At 43.0% G+C, this 24,276-nt stretch overlaps 1 protein-coding gene across 3 annotated transcripts in view; it reads left to right on the top strand.

Annotated features, from left to right (window-relative positions):
• pde2a (phosphodiesterase 2A) overlaps nt 1-24,276 on the top strand; it is a 106,540-nt gene that overhangs the window by 62,463 nt on the left and 19,801 nt on the right. For all 3 annotated transcript variants that reach the window (XM_040170641.2, XM_040170648.2, XM_078098415.1), the window contains 4 exons: nt 19,410-19,499; nt 19,708-19,796; nt 22,025-22,134; nt 22,910-22,965. In XM_040170641.2, coding sequence (XP_040026575.2) covers nt 19,410-19,499; nt 19,708-19,796; nt 22,025-22,134; nt 22,910-22,965 — 345 coding nt within the window. The remainder of the gene's footprint in view (nt 1-19,409; nt 19,500-19,707; nt 19,797-22,024; nt 22,135-22,909; nt 22,966-24,276) is intronic.

Raw genomic sequence — 24,276 nt, 5'->3', positions numbered from 1 at the left:
TACACAGCAATTTGGATAAAACAAGATTGACAGGAAGATGGGGGGTGGATCAATGAAAAGGTGGATGAACAGGAAGATCGATCATTCACTGACAGAAGAGCAGACAGATCGACAGATTGGGCAGAATTGTAGGTCTCAGATTAATAGATTATTGTACAGACAGAAATAGACAGATGAACAGAGATAAAGAGAATCAAGAATAAAAGAGGTGGACAGAAGGAAAGTCATATCTTCAAGTCTGCTAACAGACATTTTGGCTGCGATGCTTTCCTCTGTTGCCATGGCATCATTGTCACATACCAGCTGGACTGGAGGAGAGATGCCCCAACACGCACACGCACACGCACACACACACGCATGCATATAAATTTCATTGCTAAACGCTTCAACTAAATTACTTATTTTACTTAATAACTCAAATTATAGACTTTAGATAGATAGATAGGTGGATGTACTTTACTTTATTCATTCCCAGGGGGGATTTGTGTGTAGCAGCAGCAGGTAAGGTTACATACTAAACATATGGTATACAGTATTATGTCCAGAATACAAAATGCACAATATGTACACAATACAGTACAGAATAACCCAACATCACGCCGGAAGACGCCCACGAAGAAGAGCTGCATTAATGACCAAATCCCAATGGAATGTGACAATATGTTTCACATGTGGCCCCTCACTTTGGCCCTCTGTCAGTTCAACACGGAGCGACACTGACCACGCTAATGGCCGCCAGGCCTGATTTGGTGTGAGCGCAGCCTCAAGGATACCATCGGTAAAATGAAGCTTTTTAGTAATACCTAGCAGCATCTTTGTGAAAACACAACTAACACAACGATCATACAGACATTAGGGGTTAGTTGCTCCAGTAAAGAGCTGGAAGTTGTTCTAATTATTCTATAGCTGTGAGTTTTTTCATGTTTTTTCAGCCGCTCTCTTCATCCTTTTCTCTCGCAAAACCAAATGTTGATGTCACAGAGTTGACGAGTTTCTAATCATTTGTGCACACGCCAGTCTCTCTCTTTGCCTGCAGCCAATGCTCCTTCAGTAGTTACCCCCCCAGTCCGATTTCAGCCAAGTGTAACGCAACCTGTTCTTTTTTAAAAGGCTTCAAATACCAGTTGAAATGTCACCCCGCTCATAATGCTACTTCCTGCTATCTCAAGCAAACACCTTGAAAAAGTTGTCGCTATCATTGCAGAGGGGGAGAACAGTCAAACACAGGTATTGTCAAGTAAGACTCACAGACAACGCTGCTGTTTCCTAAATATATAATTTCAGATATCTTTCTTTCGTTACATCATCCATGTTCCCTCTAACGTTTCCACCCGATTCAATACATTCTGGTCCCTCATTCCAGTTGATCCCTGTTGCCTCCCTCATCGACCTTTTTAGTTACATCGACATGCGCCCCCACCCAACGAGTCCTCCTTTACTCCAACGCCCGCCATACATCAATCGCTTCGTCCCGCTCTCTTTTCACCCTGATCCCTCCACCTTTTTCCCTTTTGTCTCCTTCTCCCACTTCCTCTTCCTCGGTCCCTTTCCTTTGCCTCTCAGCCTTTCTGCTCTGCCTGCTCTTTGCTTCACTAATGACATGAATCCATAATTGGTGAATTGATCACAGTTGTGGTTAATATTCAGATCGGTTTGGGAGACGTGTGTCACATTGTGCCATTCTGCCTTGCTGGTGCGCACACACCCCTGTGCGTGCTGCATGTTTTGTGTTGTGCGCTATCCGCATTGCAGCAAACCTTAAACTAATATTCAACAGATTGCTTTCTCTCACTTCTTTCCTCCATGAAATGTTGCATTTGTGATTATTTGTGCGGACGTGTGTGTGTGTGTGTAATGAGCTGCATGTGCGGAGACTCACTGCGCACAACGCACACAATGTACACCTTTGAAACAAACGTGTAATCGATTGTGCGGTCGACTGTGCAGTCGCTCTTCAAACACGTTAACCTCACTGTGACATCAGGCGGAGTGTGTCGTTCAAACACAAACATCAAACTAATATTAACACAGTTACAGTTACACAGCAATGATAAAAAAAAAGGGGTTCGGGTGATCGACCCTGATTGTGTGTGAGAATGTTTGTGACAGACACCTAATGGCCCGACAACCATCTCTATTTCTGATTGTGCACACTCAGAGGACACACACTCACACCAGCACTGTTGTTTTGGTCAAAATACGACACGTCTGTGCCTGCTGCGGGTTCACTGTATTAAAGTGTTGCTGAGGCAGCTTGGAAAAGTAGATGACATCTGCATTACACTTGTTCATTTCTGACGGGTGCATGGAATAATTTATTGTGCCTCCTCAGAATAATACTCGTATTCAACCCAAATATCCCTGCTACACACAGGAGATACAGTTATTACAGTAAGTACTTCTGCAAGTCCCTGATAAGGCGGCCGTGGGCAAGATACAAAGTTATTAAAAAAAGTACAATTATGTGATTAATTATATTAAGGTTTACTGGTTTTGTGTCAATGAGTGTGCGTGAGGGAGGGGAGGTGCATGTACAGCAGCTGCCATCCATCACTAAACTCCAAATCAATGACTTCTTCTCCAATCAGCTAAGTGGACCTCACCGGGGATTTTGTGCCTGAATGTGTGTGTGTGTTTGTGTGTGTCAGTGTTTGAAACGCATGCGAGCATGTGTTGGGCATGGTTTAATTCATTTACACCCTAATATATTTAGCTTTTACCCTTTAGTCAGAAGAATGCATTTAAATGTCAGAGTTTATCGAGCGTTTCCTGCTTTCTACTCAAATTGAAGCAAAAGTGTGACAGACGCAACAAAGCAGACGTGTTTCTTCTGTCGAGTTTAACAAACGCCGGCTGCGGCTCCAGTAGATTAGTCCTCAAGCTGGTGGCAACACAGTGTTTGATCAGTAATTTATGTTCTGTCACAGCGAGCTTCCTGTCCGGTCCGCTGTGTGTGTGTGTGTGTGTGTGTGTGTGTGTGTGTCTGTGGCAGGAATCCTTTAGTCAGAATTATGGCCTCAGGCAACACTCTGTCATGCTGTGTGTGTGTGTGTGTGTGTGTGTGTGTGTGTGTGTGTGTGTGTGTGTGTGTGTGTGTGTGTGTGTGTGTGTGACCTCTGGGGCGAGCATTGATTGAGTGTCTGGTGCCCCGTTGCCAGTGCAAAGTTAGCCTCATTAGAAATAAGCCTGGTTGTCCCCTCCTCTTCTTCCTCATCCTCTCATATCTTCATCACATCTTCTTCCTCGACCACCTTCACCATCCGTGACCTCGTCCTTCTCTTTTTTCTTCACTATTTCGTGAAAGACGAGGGCAGCGGGCGATTAGTTACGTCGCTCTCAGTGGTAATGTGTTTGGCGAATACACTCAACGTGGCAAACATAATGGGCCGTGAAGGACAAAGATGTAATGAAACAAAATACTGTTTTTGTGTCTTTTGTTTCACCTCGTCTTTTCACCTCAAACAGCAATCAATTTAACATCATCCGTCACTGGCTCGTGTAGGATTTCCACACAAAATGTAGGAAGGAGGAATATGTCATTGTCCCTCAGTAGAAAAACTACAGTAGAAAAAAAGAATTTGTAGACCTTTCAAGTAGAGAATGTTCTTCATGCACAAAATGTCTGAAACGAGAATATAAGAAATACATAAAATGTCCAGGTTCTACGTCTTCCACTTTATCGACTGACACTTTAAGGTTAGACTTCGCCCATCCAGCCCCGTGGGGACTCAATCATTCCGTCCTCGTTGCCTGATGGTGCTAATCAATATGAAAAGAATGAGTATTTTCCTGATGAAAAGGGGACGAGTCACGGGGCCATGTGGGACCCGGGGAAGTGTTTGGTCAGAAGCCCGGCAGCAGCATTGTGCAGCAGCTGCATCCAGGTCAGTGTTTACTGACGCAGGCAGGAGAACAAGCCAGCACCAAAGACCTGACATGATGAGATAAAAGCATGGACAGCTTCCTATTGCGGGGTGAAAAACACCGAGCGAGGAACAAATGGTCGCCTGCAGTCGTGTTAGAGTTTGTGAATTTAAAGCTGGTGCGCAAGTCTCCCACTCTGCCAGGGAAGCAAAATGCACATAAATACACGCAATATGCATTAAGCCATCGCGCTTATTACGCAATTACCTGCTTGAAAGATCTCCCCAGAGGAGTGTTGGAACTATTCACAGTGGAGACAATGCCGGGTTTTAATGGACGCAATAACATCTGATGCACGACCCCTCTTGAGAATTTTAAGTTTAGTTTTACGTTTTTCCTTCTCTTTTATCTCTCAGATCTCACACATTGTTTAATTTTCCAAAGGCAACAAATTAGCTTACTCTAGTAATAGACCCATCCTGCCAACTTGTAATTACAGTTTCTGGGCTTGTTCCATATTACGATCACACCATCAGGGTTACAATTGTTGAATTACATTCCCTCAAACAATGCACCGTGTATTTCATCCAACCAAGGGTCTCTGCCAGTTGCTCCTGTGACAGCAGGGCTTCTGTGTAATGATGAGTTGTTTATACTTTGGTATGAATAAAGCCAGCCAACGTCATGGGATGATGGAGGGTGGAGTGGCCTTGAGTGCGAGTACCGAGCAGCTTTGCACACTGCACATAAACGCTAAAGTGTCCTTTTTTACGTGCAGCGATTACGAAACGTCTGTCTTTACATTCAACAGACTATGCAGCTGTAATCAATATTTTTATAAACATGTGTTTGGAATGACAAACGATGTGACAATGTGAAAGGGGCCAAGCTCTAAATATGCACAGTACAACTGCTGAAAACCAGCCGACAGACACACTCGGTGTTTGTGTGAGTGTGACGTAGTTTGTCTACATGGAGGAACATTTCGCACCTAAACAGTTATTTAACTTGTGACAATGTTAGAACATTTGTACTCAGCAAATGTTTTAAAGGATTTATTTATTTTCAAAAAGCAGCAGATTAATTTGCCTCTCAACCAGAACTTTGAGCAGGATAAGCAGTTTAAACAATGAATGGGGATTTAAAGGAAAGACACTCAGTCGACCACTCAGTTTACTTTGCCTTTGTCACTCTGCTAAAAAAGCACCAGCTCTCAGTAATCAGTTTCTCTCTTTAGCACACACTGTTGCCCCGCAGGACATGCACACAAGCATGCAAGATTTATAACTCCAATGGACAGGAAAGAACTCCTCGACTCCCGCATCCTTCCCGTGAACACTTCCTGTCAACAACTCAAACACACCTTCATGCTTATCACGGGTCATATAAAAGCGCTTTGGTGAGTAAAACCGGTCAGATCTCATCAAATGTCCCTGCTGCTTATTTCAGTTCCCCTCAGATCCGATGACAGTTCCTGCTCTTTGGAAACTAGAATAGTAAGAAATTAATATTTAAAATATTTATACATGCACTTTTGAGATTCACAGAAAGCGACTCTCTCGCCATGTGTATTACGTAGTCTGGCACAGTTTCAAACACACACACACACACACACACACACACACACACACACACACTGCTCAAGGTGACCTTTTTAAGGGTGAAAGACACAGAAGAGGAAAAGAGGTCATGGGAAAGGACAGGAGCCAGTGAAGGGACACGGGATGAGCCAGTAGGAGGAAAGATGGAGAAGTATGCACAGAGGGAGAGGCGGGTGAGGGAGGAAAAGGGGAAAGGCGAGGTGAGTTAAAGGTCAGGGAGACCTAGAGGTAACGTCAGGCATTGTGTCGCCCCGCCTGTGTGTGTGTGTGTGTGTGTGTGTGTGCTCCTCAAAAGATAAACAGGGAAGCTCCCAGAGGGGAGTCCATCCTGGAATTTTGAACAGGAAATGTATTTCTACCCCTAAACAATGGCATAATGCACCCGTGCACACATGCGCACACAAAAACACCGTGTGCACACGCACACACGACGCCTCTTCATGTCATCAAAACTGCAAATACAACACAAAGAAACATCTCAATGTAATCACCTTGGACCAAGCGTCTTTGCTCAGGCGTGTGCCTTCTTTTGATCGCATATTTCATGATTTGCTTTTCATTCAATCATTAATATTCCCCAGCTTGCAGCTGTGCAGATTTCCATTTGTGTGTGTGTGTGTGTTTGTTGGGTAGAATAATAACACTGTATTTATATTTCAATACAATCCATTTTCATTTCTAATTTGCTGCATTCATGTACGACAGCTGGCCAGCTGTGTTCCCTCTGAAGGGGGGGGGGTCTCACCTACACGAGCACCGGCAGCCTTTCACACAGTACGTGTCAGACAAGAGGCTTGAGTCGCTTGAACGGTTCCCGGGTTAAATGCAAAAGGTGTGAACGCGTGAGCGATGGGAATAAACCTCTATGTTTGGCCGTATGTATGTGAGCGTGAAGGTATTCCTGACTTCCTGTTTTGTGTTCAAAGAGGAAAACCTCTGAGCCCTCAGCGTTTTGACGATTATGAGAGCAAAAGACCGACAAAAAGGGAAGGGAACATGCAAACAGCCGTTACAGAGGGCTGCAGGATACGCGGCTGTGAGCAATGAAGAATTAAAAACAATAGACAGGCCTCGCAGGGCGGAGTTGACGGTGTTAATCACTGTGCAGTCCGATGCCGTGTAGTTCAGTAAACGTTTGATACGGTGGATCTGTCTCCAGATTTCCTCCCCGCTGCAGAGAACAATCATTCCTTTGGTTCCAGGTAGCTGGCAGGTTAAATTGAACATACTGAACCTTCACGGCGTACGTTGGCTGGGTCTCAGATTTTCATCTATTAATAAAGATGATGACGGCTCTGTGACTGTAGATCTGTGGTTAGTTAGATCAGAATGTGATTAAGAAAAACAGCTTAGGGATCGAAAGTTTCCATCGTGGGTTATTTCACATTATCACCTTACTCAGGCCTCAGTAGATTATTAAGTAACAGTGCCCAGTGCAATAACACTTTACAATAAATCATCCCTGGCCAAATAATGACAATAATAACCCTGTACTGCTGTGAAGTTGCTGCTCTTCCTCTTCTCCTTTTACAAATTATTATTATTGTCTCTTTTGGAAGGTTATTCTTTTGTTTCAGTTTTAGTTTATTTTATTTTATTTAATAATTTAATATTTCTATCTTATTATATTGTATATAATGTGTATCTTTTTATTCTATTTTCTTCCCTGTACATGCTGCTGTGATACCAAAATGTCCCTCTTGAGGGATCAATAAAGTATCTATCTATCTATCTATCTATCTTGGTACCAATGTTTGTCCTGGGTAATCTGGTAATGTTCTCCTTCACACTGGTTTGGCCTTCTGCTTTTTTGTCACTGCGAGGCAATAACACAGGACGTCGTAGTATCTTTTTTGGCCAATGAATTCCCAATGAATTCACGTGTGAGCATGAAATGTATTGAGGTCGTCTGTGGCTCCCAAGCTCCCAGGAAGAGAGCCAGCCTCGGAAACTACACAATGGTTTAAAATTTGCGAGGCCGCCACATGATGTCCTTTGGTCCAAAAATATGTTTTCCTGTAGCCGGTTAGGATTTTAAAATCCCTGCAGCCCGAGTCCAGTTGTTCTTGTTGCTAAGTGTTTCCCATCGCTTCTACTGGCTTTGAAGCGTCGCCTGTTGTCGAGACAGATGTGAGATAAGACTGAGACTCTGCAACAACGTTCACATTTCCCACAACTATTCTCAGACTTGATTGATTTCAGCGACCGGTTGCTGTACAGAGCGAGAAAACACAAAAACAGAGACAGAAATTGGGAAGTTTGTGCAGAACTGAATATATAAACCCAAATCATGCAAATTGGTTTTTAAACTAGAGCAACATGTGCACCACTTTGCTGCATACAATGATTTACTGGAAGGAAAACATATACTGTATGTAACTGTGAGGACGTGATCATTTGTTAATAATTACAAGGAAATGGGTTCAATTTGTACACTCTTAATTAATTATTACTAAGAGCTAGTATATTGTATTAAATATGAAATAGCATCAGAGCAGAACGTGTAAATCTGTCTACAAAATGTACACTATCCAACATACAGAGGATACGTTTCTCATAACAAAAATAATTTCTTCCTTCCAAAATGAATCACTTTTAGGAAATGAATATTTTAGGAAATGTGATCAACACTGTAGTTGAGGGTTGGTTCAGCACAAGCACAACTTGGTTGGGTTTAGAGAAGGGAAGAGAACCCATCGTCTATCAGAATCAGAATCACAATCAGCCGACCTCCTCCCTTTGTTGCTCCATAACAACATCATTTTACTTCCTCCTTTCAACCATTTAATTTAATTTGACTACTTGACCATTAACATTGTTGATGTTGTTTTCGGGGGCTTTTGTAACTACACTTGCTGTCATTGTTCTCGGAGGGAGAGTCTCAAATGAATGTTTTTACATTAGATACAACGGTTCGACTATAAAAATCCTTTTGAAAACCGTGCTCATGAATTCAAAACACCTACTGTAACTCAAACTCAAATATTTTTTCAAACTTTTTTGTAATTTTTTATTTAAAAGAAAAGATGCAGTTGTGATCGCATCGTCTTTCCAAAGGGATTTTCTGTGTAGAAGTACCAGAGGAGCCAGAGCCATTACCAAGTGCTGAATCTCAACTGCATGGCAACTGAAATATCTGTATCCATGGCGATTTGGTTGTCTAGTACGCGAGCAGTTTCCTAGGCAGCAACATCGTGATCTTGTCTGATCATTTTTTACAGAAATGATTGCAGCTCGGTGGGCACAGCGGGTCGATTGTAAACCACAAGGTTGGTGGTTGTCCGATTGTTTAAGTGTCCTTAAGTGAGACACCGAACCCCAAGCGGCTTCCGGGACGCTTGGCAGCAGCCCGCTGCTCCTAAATGTGCAAGGAGGCTTAAATGCAGAGATGAAATTGAATGTGCGCAGCTGTATTTATATCTGGATTGAAATCAGAAGCTGTTAAACTAATATTGCCTTTCAGTAATTAATTATCTGCTACATGTTAAGGAGACAATTGACAATAGATGATTAGTAAGACTTCTGGCGGCTAAAACAAGTCAATAGAAAGTGATATTGAGCCAAGAGAAGAGACCACGTGGGCGTCTGCTCCTGAACACAAGTGTAAGATTAAAATAGAACAGCTGCCCTATGACGGCAGCATGACTGTCAAACACCTGCAGCGGAGAGAGAGGGGGGGGGGGGGCGGGGATAATGGGATGTGAGGGACAAATTGAGAAGCAGACAGGTGACAAAGGGGAGCAGGAGGGGGTGGAAAATGTGAATAGTGAGACTATGCAAAACATTAGAGAGAACAGTGTGACAAAGACGAACAGTATGAATCAGCTGCGGATTAGGCAAAGGTTGCTGGAGAAAGGAAGGTGATGATAAAGGATGGAGGCCATTATTGTGGCCTCCCAGCCAGAGCTTGTGTGGAAGAGAAGAAAGTGGTGTGTTTCGCCCGCTGCACTCCCATTACTTTCTTTGCTGGCCTGAGCTTTGAATACAGCAGTGCTGCGGGAAAGATGGAAAGTAAATGAGCTGTGGAATCATTTTTCTCTGACATGCACACCCTCATTATGCATCATGCACGACACATCTGTTGCATTCTCCCCAGGTAGGTTTCTAGCGACTGTTTAGCTCCGACATTTAGAGCTGCTTTGATTGGCAGTTGTTGACATTATGAGAGCTTTGAAAACCTGATGAACACAAGAGCCATTTAAATTAGACAATGCGCTTAGCATTTTACTGCGTTCCTCCTCAGCATCAGGAGCCAATGGAGAAGAGACTGATTATTAAAAAAGAGATATATTATTATATGTTACCAAAACAATGATCAAAACACGTTCTGTTAAATCCAGTGTGACAGACTTAACAAAATAAATATTGTTTTATTATTAATTATTTTTTGGAGTATCATAAATGTTTCAGTAATAATCGACTGTTTCCATGGTTACTGCTCATTTGTAAGACATGTGCATGGCGCAAACTTGCACAAATATAGGCTAATGGGATATGTTCTTGAAACAAATAAGAATAACAACATAACTCATCGTTCATTCATTTTTGCACCATCATTGTATTTTTTCTGTCACTAATAGTATAAAGTAATATTGTCACCATGTACCATGTCACCCACGGACACGAGTGTCTTAATGACACACAGGACATTCTACCACCAAAGTCGGCTTATAAATCTGCTGTGCTCAGTTTCTGATTTCTTTATTTGTCTTTTTCTTTTTAATTAAATGTGAGACTGATGAGACCAGATGAGAGATGCCAAAATAACCTCAGACTGAGAAGAGAATTGTCAGCATTCATTATTGCCAGAATATTACCGTCATGTTTAATACTATAAATCAATGTTATTAGTTATAAATGAGCTCATATGGCACCTGGCAGCAGGCTTAGATAAGTGCACGAAGCCTCAGGGAGAGAAACTTGTGTGATATGAATGCTTGGTTTCTATTTGATGCTACAGTCATACTTAAACACTGATTTGTGACCCACAGAGGGGTCAGAGGGAATTTTATCAGGGCTGCTAATAAATTGAAGTATGTCTGTTTTTGAATATGTATATTTGCAGTTCACATCTAATATGAAAGCCTGTTTGTTTTACTGATGAAAAGATAAAACAAGTCTGTTTCCGCCTCCAAATTTATTAATATAATTTCCAACAAATTTCGCTCTTGTCACAACTAATAGATCAAAAGTGGGTCCCTGGATAAAACGTTTGCAAAACACAAGCCCAGATCTGACGTTCACCTCTCTAAAGTGTCTCTCCTCTGATCAGTCTGCTGATTTCATCAGTGAGTGTTTTTTGTCTTTATAGGATCGGGTTTCCCTGGTTTAGTGTGTCAATTCCTACCTTTCAAATGGTTCTTTAAGATCTGAACTTCTGTTTCTCATTCTTCTGTCTATCATCCACCTCCCTGGAGTCATGCTGAGGAGATATTTATGGGGTTTGGGCTGTTGGCTGGTCTCAGGTCAATAGATTTCCCTCAAAAACTCCCGCAAGATGTATTTCTCTCCTGGTATCTTTCTATGTGTGTGTGTGTGTGTGTGTGTGTGTGTGTGTGTGTGTGTGTGTGTGTGTGTGTGTGTGTACCTACATGGCGGGGCCTGTCATCTTGGCTTGGCTGTATTCTACAGTGCATGTGTCTCCAGTATGTTAGTGATGCTACTGGAGACTCAGCTCTGTTGGAATAACAACCAGGACCCACTGCAACACTCCCAGCCCTCGCTATGCTGTGTGCGTATGTGTGTGTGTGTGTGTGTGTGTGTGTGTGTGTGTGTGTTTGCCCATATTCAGACACAGTCATTTAGTCTTTACACTTGACCTTTTTTCACTCCCCACTCTCTTCAGCAACTGACAAAACAGAAAAACTAAATAAATCCCTCAGTCATCAGTATTTCCTTCAACTCGAATGTTTAAGAGTCGTGCCTTGTCGACTTAGACGCATAGCAGGTGATAGAGTGAGCAAGCACGGGATTTGCTTAAATACACCAAGGAGCCGGTTAGAATACGTAAACGGTTGGTTTTATGTTCAGGTCTCTTGGCCTTTACCCTTCATCCTGCTGCTGTTAGATTAAGGTCAAACAGTAAAGCTTCGGATTCACAGATTGTTTTGATTCACAGAGTTTGACTTTTCTGTGAACAATGTGGCAGAATAGAAATATGGGTGTTACCCTAAAGGCTCCTTAAACTAATCCTCCCGGTAGAGTATTTAGCTCAGCTTGCTCTTCATCCTATGTGGCCAATTTAGGATCTGGATATCCCAAAATATGATTTTGTCACCTTTTAAAACCAAATGGGCAACATGTCATTGCAATGAGAACAAGCTGACAGCTGAGGAGACATTAGTTGTTCAGGAAGTAACAACGTACAGCAGCGAAATGAACCAATGCAGGGAGACATTCAGTAACAATCGGTTTGCTTTACATTATCTTGTTTATTACACAGCTACTTACTAAAGAAATCAATAAATATCTTACTGTGGTACTGATATAAAGACGTGACCAATTAGTATATCAATAACCAGAGCAATAATCTCTTGTTTATGTGACAGAAAGCTCATAAAACCATTTGCAGGAACATTATAGAGATAAAACGACTTCTGTTAGAGAAAACTTCAAAGGGGTTGTGTGTCCTTTCAAAAATGAACAAATGTCATGTGACTGCTTTTTATCGATGGCAGAATAAGATGTCCTTTACTTTGATGATGATTACAATTTGTATCATCTGGCATCAGCTGAGTAACCTCTGAGACAAATAAGCTGCAGGCACTTGCTTCATCAATCCAAATCAACTGAATGGGAGCAGCATCAAAAACCAGGGGGGCTTTTATCTAAAGTTATACAAAGGAAATTGTGTTGAAAATTCATTATTTATAACAAACCTCAGTTATCAGTTGTGGAATAAACCGTTTGTGTGTCAAATGAGATCCATATGATTTTAGTATTTTTCTCTCTGCCTGTCACGGTGTGGTTGACTTCCTGTTGTATTTTGTAGTTTTCTGCCACTCGTGTCCCCGGGTAACTTCACTTCCTGCCTTGTCCCGTCATCCCCTGTGATCGTCTAATAGTTTCCACCTGTGTCCAATCACCTGCACCTCCCTTGTGTATTTAAGCCGTGTGTCTCTTGGGTCACTGGTCGCGTCATTGTCTTTTGTCGTGGATGTGCTTAGCTTCCTGCCTGCTGTTCTTCCCTTGGTTCCTGTGTGTTTTTGGCCTTTTGACTATTAAAGTCTCGTTTTCTGAGAAGTCGGCGTCTGAGTCCTGCCTCCCCCACGCATCCCTGACACTGCCATGTCCACACACCATTCTGATCGGTTATTCCTAGAAACTGAACTTTCCCTCACTTTTTTAAATGTAAGCCAAGCGTGTGGGGATCGAAGGTATCATACGATGTTCTGTACTGAGAAAATGTATGATTTGACCTTACTTGAACAAACTGCATCCGACTGACAGTAAATTGGATCCAAGCGCGACAGTTTTAACACCTTTGACCTAATAATCCGGGGGTAAAAATAACGCACAGTCGTTATTTTTTATGGAGTTCAATGCGATCTCTTCCTGAACAGATATCACAATCAACAGCTGGATTTACGGGTATTTACGCTTTTGATATCATGTTAAAATCACGCACGTGCTACCATGAGATGGTGTGGTTGGCTTGGCACTGCACACACGACAGCTTTCACACAAATCAAACCGTACACTTGTTACCTGTCTGTCGGTCTTGTCATAGCTCGGGGCCACATCATCTGCTCGACATGATTAAGGCAATGTGTCTGTCCTTAGATCCTCTAACTCCATCCTCTTGAGAAGCAGCCTTTCTTTTTAATTATGCCTCAGATCTTTGGTGCCTGAAGAGGCTCTAAATGTGTTGACACAAATCTTTTTACCATTGCGTTATAATTGAAGTTTTTTTGCCCCGTGGTTTTGTTTTATTCTTGTGTTGGACACGCTCACACGTGCATTAACATTGCAGATTATTTGCCTCCCGTTCACTTCCTGTCTGTGGCAATGAAAATCGGCATCTTCCGCATCACATGGAGTTAAATCGATGTTGCCGGTGTGACGTCGTTGACCCCACTTGACACTGCCCACGTTCAGCACTTACCTGCATTCCTCCTTTTTGTAGATTCACCATAATAACATACCATGATCTGATGATAATCAGCAGTTTGTGTTGCATTTTGTGGATAAATTGTGTTTACGGTGTAAATATTATTATTATTATTGCGGTCCAGATCTCCCTGGTGTGTCCTTAGGGACTCGAATCTTCTTCCTGCTGATCTTTTGCCCACTGCTACTGCAAGATTGCATGAAGATGCTCTCATAGAGCGGCTCCTTAACCACTAAATATAACTATATAACCAATTCTGTCATTATGCTTCCATCATTAGTGAGCAAAAATACATCAAACATTAGAGCGTGCTAGCAGTGCTGTGTCAAATACCTGTGGGAAAGCATCTTGTTTTAATCAGCTTGTATATGAATATGTACAAATCAGCCAATGGCATGATGGGGTCGACGGGGTAGAGAGGGTGTGCGGTTCGAGCCCCGGCTGCTCCATGTCCCATGTTGAAGTGCCCCTGAAAAAAATGCAATGTAAATTGCTTTGGATAAAAGCGTCGGCTAAATGGCCTGTAATGTAATAATAGTTGTCACATAGAAGTACAGCTCCAAGAAAACAGAGTACAGATGTTATTCTGCATCAAAAAACCTTAAATCTGCAGGCAACCAAAGCAGTTTAAACAAGCCCTAGCATGAATGTGCAAATATGAGCTGGCCTAGTTCTGCTCAGGAGGAAATTATATCGGCATTATACAGAGCTGATTTGGCTTCATCCTGCTAGCAGCTCTGTCCATGTAGACTTAATTAAGTTAAGCTAATTTTCAGGGAGTTGTACTCCTGTAAGTAATGCTTTAAATGTCTGCCTCACTATTCATTTGGATTTGTGACTCCTGTGGTTCAGTGAGAATATTGAATAGGTTTTTTCCCTTTAATTTGTTTTTAGAAATTTCCATACCGTCATATCCGAATCCTTGGCTTTTTACACCCTCTGCAGAGCAGCTCCACTCAGACGAGTAGAGCCTGAGTGTCCTCTTGGAGAGAAAATCGAGCGCCGCGCTTGCATGGGACGAGCACACACTTCAGGCTCTTTGCCTACAATTAAAACCCTAAGTACAAATATGAGTAGAAGGTGTGATGAAAGATACACACAATATATTGAGACTCTTACCCACCTGCCAGAACAGCACAGATAACAGGTACAAGCCCCGAAAGAATTAAAGCAACGGAAAGTTACGGTGAAAGGGCCAGAAAGCCGGGCCAGATGCCAAATAGGTCTTCTTTTCAGTCTACACGTCAGATACTGAGCCCCAAATTACCACCAGTTTGTGATTGTGTGTAAGTGACGGCTTGATACGTAGATGGTAAATGGCAAGAAATCTTCAGGAATATAAAAGCACTATTGAAATAAAGTCAATTCACCATACACAAATAATCAGCAGGTACCAGATATGCCCAGACAGCTTCAAGAGTTAAGCTGTTAGGGGACCAAGGGAGCCGGTTTAGACGTGAGGTAATTCAAACATTCAGGGAAAGAGAGCTTGGAGTTATACAGCGATGCGGGCAGACAGTCTAAATAACTACAACCAACATCTTTTAAATACGGGTTCATAAAAGCATTGTGATACACATATATGGTTAACAGAACCGCTTATGAAACCTGTAGGCTACTTGCATGTCTCTGATAAAGATGAAGACAGAAAGGACTCGGGGTTTAGTTATGCTGATCACAGACGCCCTTCAAAATGTCAGCGCGCTCTGAGTGATTTGAAAGGCTGCAGATGAAGACAACAGCAAACAGCGCAGCCTGAAGAAAGGACGAGTGGTGGAGGAACACGGGGACATTGGGTAAATGTGAAGGTCCATCAAGGAAAATGAGAGAGGTGTGGAGGAGAGTGGGAGGAGGCAAACAAGAGTGAAAGTGGGCTGCGGACAAAACCAACCGAGGCCCCTTGTTAACCGGTCTTTAACCTTTGAACGCCACGATTAGAGTTTTTACGTGCAGGGCTTCTGCGGTTGAAGCGACTCAACGAGCTGCCCAGCTGCAGTGATGCACGAATAGGTTAAATCCATTCATTGCCAGCGGCAGTGTGCGCGCTAAACATGCCAACTGATGTCCCCAGTTCACCCGTTAGGGAGTGTTAGCAGCCGCAAAGTTTGTGCGTGCGTTGTCGTGGAAACATGAAGCCACTTTAACAGTGAGTCTCCACCGCATCAATCAGCCTAGCTGCAAGGTTGTCAGTTGCCTGTGTCTCAGTCAGGGCCTCTGCCAGTATGTTGCAGGATTGCAAGCGTCTTTTGGAGACGGACAGCGTGTGTGATGATTAGTGTATAGATATAGTAATGTTTGAGCAGTGTGTGTAGCTGCGCAGTGTGTGGCTACACTTTATTTGTCGTGAATAAATTCTACATTTCCTCAACACTCAAGCCGAGTTTGCAACCAAGGCCCCCAGTAATAGTGCCGTGCTTTGAAGCCAATTTTGCATCGTGGAATTGCAATTTCTGCATCTTTAAAGTGATGCCATGGCTCTCAAAAAGAAAAGAAAGAGATGTAGCGGAACATATTAGATAATAGTTTTAAGCAGCCTATTGGTAGTTAGCAGTTAACATGCTACCAAACAGATCAACAATTATAGGTACAAGCTAATCTATATGCTATTTAATTGAACCAGCAACTTAACTCAAGTAATGATGTGTGCACTAGGCATCTCTCTCCAGCTGTCTGCAGGCTGTTGCCTGTGCACGAGCTGAGCGCCAGCTGTTGAAGTCTCTGACAATGCACTTTTGCATCCAGGTTTTTGTGTCATTTAGAGGGAAAATACGTGCACGTTAGTGTTTGAGTTGCGTTAAAAAGTTGGTGGAAGTGCCAAATATATTTTTAAATAGCTAAATCTGTTGCAAGGATCGGTTTGAAAAGTGGCCATGAGAGTCTGAAAAGTCTAGCAAAAAAGTCTAAAATCTAGCAACAAAGTTGCTACGTTGGCAACACTGAGCGAGGCCTCGCAGGCGGGGCCAAAGGGAACGCCGGTGCGCAGGTCTACGGAGCTCATAGTGTGGATGATCTGGGTGTTTTCATTCTTCCATTCTTTTGTTTATTTCCCAACTGAGCAGCTTACAAAGGAATGAATGTGACGCAGCCCTCAAGGCCGTGTCTAATTATCTTTATACAGCCACACCTTAAACTTAGGAGGGTGGTGTTAACCCCAAAGTCAGTAACAACTCGGAGTGAGCCTGACCTCAAAGGTGGACCAGATATATTAAGATTATTCAATTATTATCGCTGTAATAAAGAATGAAAAACCGTAATGCAATGAGTATAAAGGATGTGGGAACTACAAGAGTATTTATAAGAAAATGTAATAAATATAATTAAATAGAGATGATAAATTTAAACCATTATCATAATGGCTCTGGACATGGGCTCCTGTCATGGAGTTCTTTTTGGTTCTGTCTGTTTGTCAGAGGGAGATTTGATGTCTCCTGTATTAAAAATGCAGTTTGCTCTCGTATCGTATTGGGAGGTTCAGTGACTCTTAAATCACCCCTCAATGAGCTCTAAACGTACCTTGTTAGATTAAAAAACAAGAACTATTTCCATAGTTCCTGAAAGGCACATGACAGCAACACAATGGAGGTGACTTAGCAAATAGAAAAATGAATCCAATTAAAGTTAAATTGTATTAAAAATAAAAAGTTCCAGCTCTGATTGCGTTAGAAAATAAATGAGATGTGTGTGTGTGTGTGTGTGTGTCTGTGTGTGTGTCTGTGTGTGTGTGTGTGTGTGATGGAGAGAAGCAGGCAAATTAATATAACGGATGTTTGTTGGCTTATGGCGAGAAATGATTGTGTAAGGTCAGAAGTTTGACATTTACCGAGGCATACATCTTATCACTGGTAACGCACACACACACACACACGCACACAAATGATTGCAGATTGTAGCGTCTCTTCTCGGCGAGTTCTTGACAGGGAGCCCGAGAAGTTTGATGTGCGTCTGCGATTCGGATCTACTTTCCATCAAACATTACTTATCGAGATTTGCATGAGCATTTCAGAGTGTGCAGCTTGAGATGCAAAACACATTTCTCAGTCCACGCAGACAGACAGACACACAGACACACACATGGGCTGGCAGATCTCCAACTTCATTTCAACAGCACTCTGGCAGACTGATTGAGTGATCAAAGCTAATCGCATTTAATCGTATCCAATCATGTAATAACCAGCACTGAGTGCTCAGGGCCTGACGAATCTACCCCGGTCCCCTCACTCACTCCTTGACCCCGGCTCCCCTCCTCATCCGCCCACCCACGACCCGTTCTCCTGTCTCACCCGTTCGCTCTCACTCAAACACTCGGCTGAGCAACCGAGGAGGGAGGTTTAGAAAGAGGGTGTCGAAAAAAGAGGAGCCCGTCGCGAATGAAGGAGACGGATGAAGCCCCTCTCCTTCCCACATGTGGTTCCTTAAGGAAGGAACAAGTTCTTCCCTCTGGCTGCGTGACTGAAAGCTTCGTCAGAACACCGAGAAGGGAACGACCTAGCAGTCGCTTCATCATCTTCATTGCAGTTTATATTCAGTAGAGGGTTTAAAAAGCTGCTGCTCTTAAGCCTCTGCTGGGTTTACTCGCTTCAAAAGATCCAGCTCGCTTTACATGCGGTTGTATGCGATTATAATTCCGTGTGATTATTAGCTGGCATTTAAGTTGTCTGCACACAGAATGTAGATATTCTCAGGGTATGATTTTTTTCTACCTGTCACGTGGGAGAGAGAGATCGCGCGGTTGTGACACTCTGGAAACCTTTTCTAAATGTTGTTTCAAGGTGAACACATAAAATCCTAGAAGCACCAACTCGATCTTGCACGACCGTAAGATAAAAGCTCCCCTGTTATCTCACACCGGCTCTCCGGTTTTCCTATTGCTCTGCTTCTCCACCCTGCTTCCCAACCTCATCTTTATTAAAGTAGAAAGTTGCTTTGATGCGTCCAAAAACCCGAAAACAAACAACTCTCACCTTGCAGTCAAATTGACCCCAGTGCGGTATTAGTATGCTGCAGACAACCTGCCTGATGGTCACAGAGCTTCTGAAACCCCTTTCTGACATCTGAATGTTATTGTTGTTTTTCAATTTTTGCTCTTTCCAAAACTTTAAAACCATACTGCAACATCATCATCCAACATCATGACTTTCCAGACTATTTATTTCATTTATTATTTATTACTTTGAAGAGAGTAGTTTCAATTTGATGAGGTTTTTATGCTTTATGCTGGTCTGTCTTTGGGGTTGGTGCGCGTTGTGGATTTTGGAGGGGACAGATATTTGATTGAAGTCAAAAGAAATTAAAAAAGAATGGATCGTGTTTAATTTGATCAGACTTATCGGAGGCAGGCTGTGATTGAGATAACCGCCGCTCTGCTCCAAGTTTAAGCCTTCTACCAAATCTTCAAAGAGCGCCACAACGAGAGCAAAGCAAACATCTGTTACGTAACTCGCGAACCCCGAGACCTTTTGCCGCCATTTCATCCGATGAATCGCTTCTTCTCGAGTGCTCCGATTTCACTGTGCCAAAACTGAACAGATGCCTCCATCGAGTGCCGTGAAGAGCAAAACTAACTCGAGCAGGGTTCGTCGTTGAGCACCTCACTTGTGGCTCCGAACGAGCACAGATTGCCGTGCGTTACAGTGTGAGGCGGTTTAGATATTGTATCAGAGGCCTTCGCCGCTTGCCAAGCGGACTATCCAGGGAAGAGCTGTTGTAGCGTAAAACTTGTACCCACAAAATAACCCGAAGCTCGAGCCAAAGCCTCAGGTTTTTGGCGGCACACATTGAGATAGTAAACAAACAACCAAATAGATATCAGGGCATCTGTTTGTCTTCTTTCCCAGGATGCTTTGCTGCGGCTGGCAGCGGTTGTTGACGCGGGCTCACTGCGAGTGGCCCTTCGAGACAGCATACGGGAGCTGCTACCCAGCACGGTATTTGCACAGACACACACAAACTCCAAAGTTGCACAAACAGCCAAACAACATTTGATGTTTTCACAGTTCCTCACCTGGAAGGCAGAAAGCTTCCTGTTGGTATTCAGAGCAATTTGCTTTTGAAAAATGGATGAAGCTCATCACGCATCAATTTAATTAGAATGTGATCACAAATGAACGTGCCCGTACGTGTGTGTGTTTGCAGGAGTGTGTATGTGTCTACATGCTGGACGGTTTCTCCAGGCTGTTATCTGAAGACCCGCCACATGAACTGCCCCGGGAGGGAAAGATCAGGTGTGTAACCCTTTGTGTGTCTTTGTGTGCGTGTGATTGTGTACGCCGCAGATGTTCTTGCAGTGGTAAAAGGAAGCGATGAAGAGGGAAACACAGGGACGTCTTTCTCCGTGTGACGAGCAGGTGTCCTTCCCTCTCTTCACCTTTCATCCTTTCCACATTCCCACCTCACTGTGTCGGTCTGTCTCTTGTTGTCAGCTTCTTCTCTTCCCAAAGTGAAACAAGGCACAAGTAGCACTAAGCCGGCTCTGCCGACGGCTCGCCGTCAATCCCTCTCCCCACAGGAGCGTCAGAGGGCTAATAGCTGAGGTGAAGCTCCTGAGGTCCCTCAGTGAGACGCCGCGATCCGTTCCTCTCTTAAGTGCTCTCTGAAACTCTACAAAGCCCCGGCGCTGCTGTGACGGCTGTCCAGGCCGCGGCTAAAAACCAACACTACATAATAGATGGAACTGTCTGTCGGACAGGAGCCCCTCCTCCAGCACCTCGTCGCCACACAAATACACGCTCCCGCACACACGGAAGCGCAAAACGTATACAGGCGCTATGACGTAGCGTATGCACACACATGCAGGCTAGAGGTAACCGGGATGTTAAAAGAAAAAAAAAGCTACCGTGCACTTTGTCACTTTTTACCCTCCAATTCACCTGCTTATATAAGCCTGTTATCAGAACTGTGGCGCACACAAACACACACACACACACACAGACACACGATGGACCCATCCGGGCGGCAGAAGGCCTCTTTGTTTAAGCCTCATTCCAGCCCACTATCCGATACGTACAAGCCCTTTAACTGGACCAACAAACCAAAAGAGTTTCAATGATTGTTCATCCACTAAACGATTTGTTTTGGACATCACTGATAAATATGCACAATGCAGCTGCACAAATGTTGAAACAAACAGTTTCAGTCTCGGGGATCCCAGCTGACTTCGGCCAACGGATGTGTGACCCTCAGGCAGGTTGCCAAACTGTCACTGGGCGATAACATTGAGACGGGACAACTTTACCGGCTCATATTCCCACCTGTAGTCAGTTTAGAGTTTAGAACCACCACACCAACCGTGCCACCACTTCATATGCAAATTGTTGATAGTTTGCTCAAATATGTAGAAGAAAAAATTGACAACCTGCTTCATGCAGAATTACTGCTATTCCCCCTCAGTGAAGCACAAATTAACTAAATATGGACAAACACACAGACTAATAACTATCACAGAGCCTTTGGGGCTTCTAAAGCCAGAGAGGAATTATTTCACACGCTGTTGATCATGTTGTTCTCGTTCCCTGACATCTGCGCAACTGTCGGGAGCGGCAGTGTTTCTCAATGATGGTTAACCATTTACGACAAATGGAGCCCATAGCGGCGGTTTAGGCAGGAACGTGAAGTTCATTTGCATCACTCAGATCAAATAATCATCAGCTGTTTCCTGTGAGTGCCAAATTCACACCCACATTTACTATATCTAATATTCAAATGGCTGTTGGAAAGCTCTAGTTGACAGCATACTGCAGCAATAATTCAATACACCACATATCGGACGTGTTAGGATAAATGGTATATAAAAGGTATGTCATAAGTGCAGATAAAAAAACAAATGGCATCATGCGGGGTGCTTTTTGGCCTTGGCTCGCCATAAACTGGCTTCCTGGTTGTGCAGAAAAGCTGCTTTGATTGAGGACATTACACAAACGTCAACTGTATTTGTAGCCATAGTGAACTGTGTGAGCTGCAACAAATGGACACTTTAACTCAATGCACCGTGCAGAGGCTTGGCGGCAATGGTTTGAGGGGATTTCTCCCGGGAGCATGTAATGGAAGGACTGCTGCTGCTGTATGTTTGTGTGTGTGTGTGTGTGTGTGTGTCTTCATCTCCTTATTCATTCATCCTTGTGTTTGGTTACCTAAGTGTGCATTGACGTGTGTATTCTGAGAGCAAACGTATGCGTCATTTGGCATTACTCCGTCCAGAATGAGCAAATGTCTCGCAAGACAGCTGCCGTCAATTAGTCGAACCGGATGAAGTTCATATAATTTCACAATGAAAAACAGCTCTTTTCAGACTTGTTTCGCTTTTTATCAATGGGCACTCTGTTTTTTATAATGCTCGTTACCGTTTTTCCATCTGCTCCAATTGTCTTCCAAGTCCCCTCTTCCTCCCTGTCTCACTCAGTTATCGCTTTTGTCAAACACGGGTCAAACTCAACTTATGTCTCCACTGTCTTAGGAGCGTCGCGGACCAGCTGAGGCGATGTCAGTGCGTCGGCCTCCCTGCGTCCGAACTGCCCGAGAAATACAGAACCTGCCTCGCGGCACCGTTACCGGCCCACAGAAGAGGTACGTGTGCTGTTTTCTCTCCACCTGCCCGCAGGGTGTAGAAACTGCTAGAATGACGCCGGCGGACAGAGAAATAGATCAGCGTCTAGAGTGAGTACGTGTGCTTGTTTGAGGAGCTAAGAGATGTGAGAGCGGGGGGGGGTAAGAAGTAGTGAACAAGAGATGATGATTGCCGAAAGATAGGGATTGTGCTGCGCGGGCAAAGAAAATTGGACGGGACCGATTAGGGTCTGCGATGAGAAAAAAAAATGCAAGAACTTGAAAGGAGAGGATTGAATAGACTCTGCATTCCTCTTGAAATTAACATTGTATTGTGTAATCTACAAGACAGATAATAACCGTGAGGGATGCACAGTAATCACCCTAAAGTACACGTGCATGAGCACCATTTAACGATGTTGCAGAAGTGGTTAGTTGCGTGCCAAACACATCGTTGTGTTTACTGTGTAGCAGCGCTCACCTCAGAGATCAGATTTACTTTTTTCCATTAGATGTGCTGTCGATATCCGCACTACACCCAAAAAAAAAAAAAATGAAAATAACAAGCAGTGTATTTCAAGCATGTTGGGGTTGTTTTTTTCCAATGTTCCCTTTTCCTCCACATTTCTGTTTAGTATTAGAACATGAAGGAATAACAAATGAGAGTGAGACAAGGTCGTGGAGGAAACTAAAGAAGGAGATGAATGGACCAAGAATGTGTTTTGTTTGAAACAATTTTTATTATTGTTTATTGGGGTTGTAAATGCTTTTCTTTCTGATTTTTTCTTTCCCTTAGCTGTTGTCATTCCTCTCTTGAACCAGGAGCGGGACACGGCCATCGCTGTCTTACTGGTGAGTCCATGCAACCAAGTGCAAGCAATGCAGTAAGAAATAAATGCAATTTAACGTTCCCAGCTCACACCACTACACTCTAAAAAATTTCACCGTAAATTAACAGTATTTTACTGGCAGCAAGGACGCCAGGAATTTACCGTTATTTTACGGTATAATACTAATACATAATAATAAATGGTTTGTACACTATGTTACCGTAAAATGGATTACTGTATGTTATCGTAAATTTAAACAAAGTTCAGTTCGTTCAAATTTCAGTTTCTTACAATACGATTACTGTTTTTGTGTTATAAATGCCAGAATGTTACAGTTTACTTATAAACGTATACTTTTGCATTTAATTCCCCAAATTAAAGAAAGACAACCAAACTCATTTCGGTCATAGTGGTTGGAGTTTATTAGATGCCTTTAAGACCAAAATGTTAGCTTTTGTAACCAAGAACAAAACATTAAAATATGCCGCATGTATACAGTAATAAAAAATGAATCATAAAATCATTAGGAACAAACACTTTCAATTGACCGCAGCAAACGGCTGGCGTCCTTAATCCCTCTGTAAAACAAAGCAAAATTAAATATTTAGAAACACTGTCATTGGTAAAATATTAAAATAACAAAGTTGAGGAAGACAACAAGATGTAAGGAAGGAGAATGTTAATCATGCTAGGCAAATAACACTTACCAACGTTACTTGGACAGACGAGGCAATGAGAAACTCCTCCGATGTTGAACTGCACAGGTGTTCTGGATGAACTGAGATTACGCGTCTGACGTCACGTTCAGGAGCAGTCGGTCACGATTAACACTCAAATGACTTTTAGGCAATGAACACTTTGAATAATACAAATATTTATAATCTTTACATTCCGGCCACTGAAACGACAGCGAAGGCGGCGCAGCAGCTGCACGCGTGCTGTGCAGCACAACGTTGGCGGTTTGAATCCTGGCTGCTCCCTGTGCCAAGTTGAAGTGTCCTTGAGAAAGACACCTAACCCCCAATTACTCCACATAAAATGATGTCAAACCATGGGCGTTTTGGATAAAAGTGACAGCTGCATGTATAGTAATGTCCTGTAAGTCAAAGTCATCATCGCATCTCATGAGATACTTTCTCATTATGGTGACTTACAGGACCTGTTTTTCAGTGACTGACATGGGCTTCCATACATTAACCTACAACAGATGTAGATGGATTGTGATTCACTGCACCTGTATGTGTAGTTCCACCACTTCATAAAATATGTGCAACATGCAGTTGAATTACGGTAGTCTGCTATTGTAAATTGACAGCTTTAACTGTTTATTCAT

The sequence above is a fragment of the Gasterosteus aculeatus genome, chromosome 1 (genome assembly GCF_964276395.1).
Source record: "Gasterosteus aculeatus chromosome 1, fGasAcu3.hap1.1, whole genome shotgun sequence".
In the NCBI taxonomy this organism is placed as follows: Eukaryota; Metazoa; Chordata; class Actinopteri; order Perciformes; family Gasterosteidae; genus Gasterosteus; species Gasterosteus aculeatus.
This window is presented reverse-complemented; position numbering and strand designations above follow the sequence as displayed.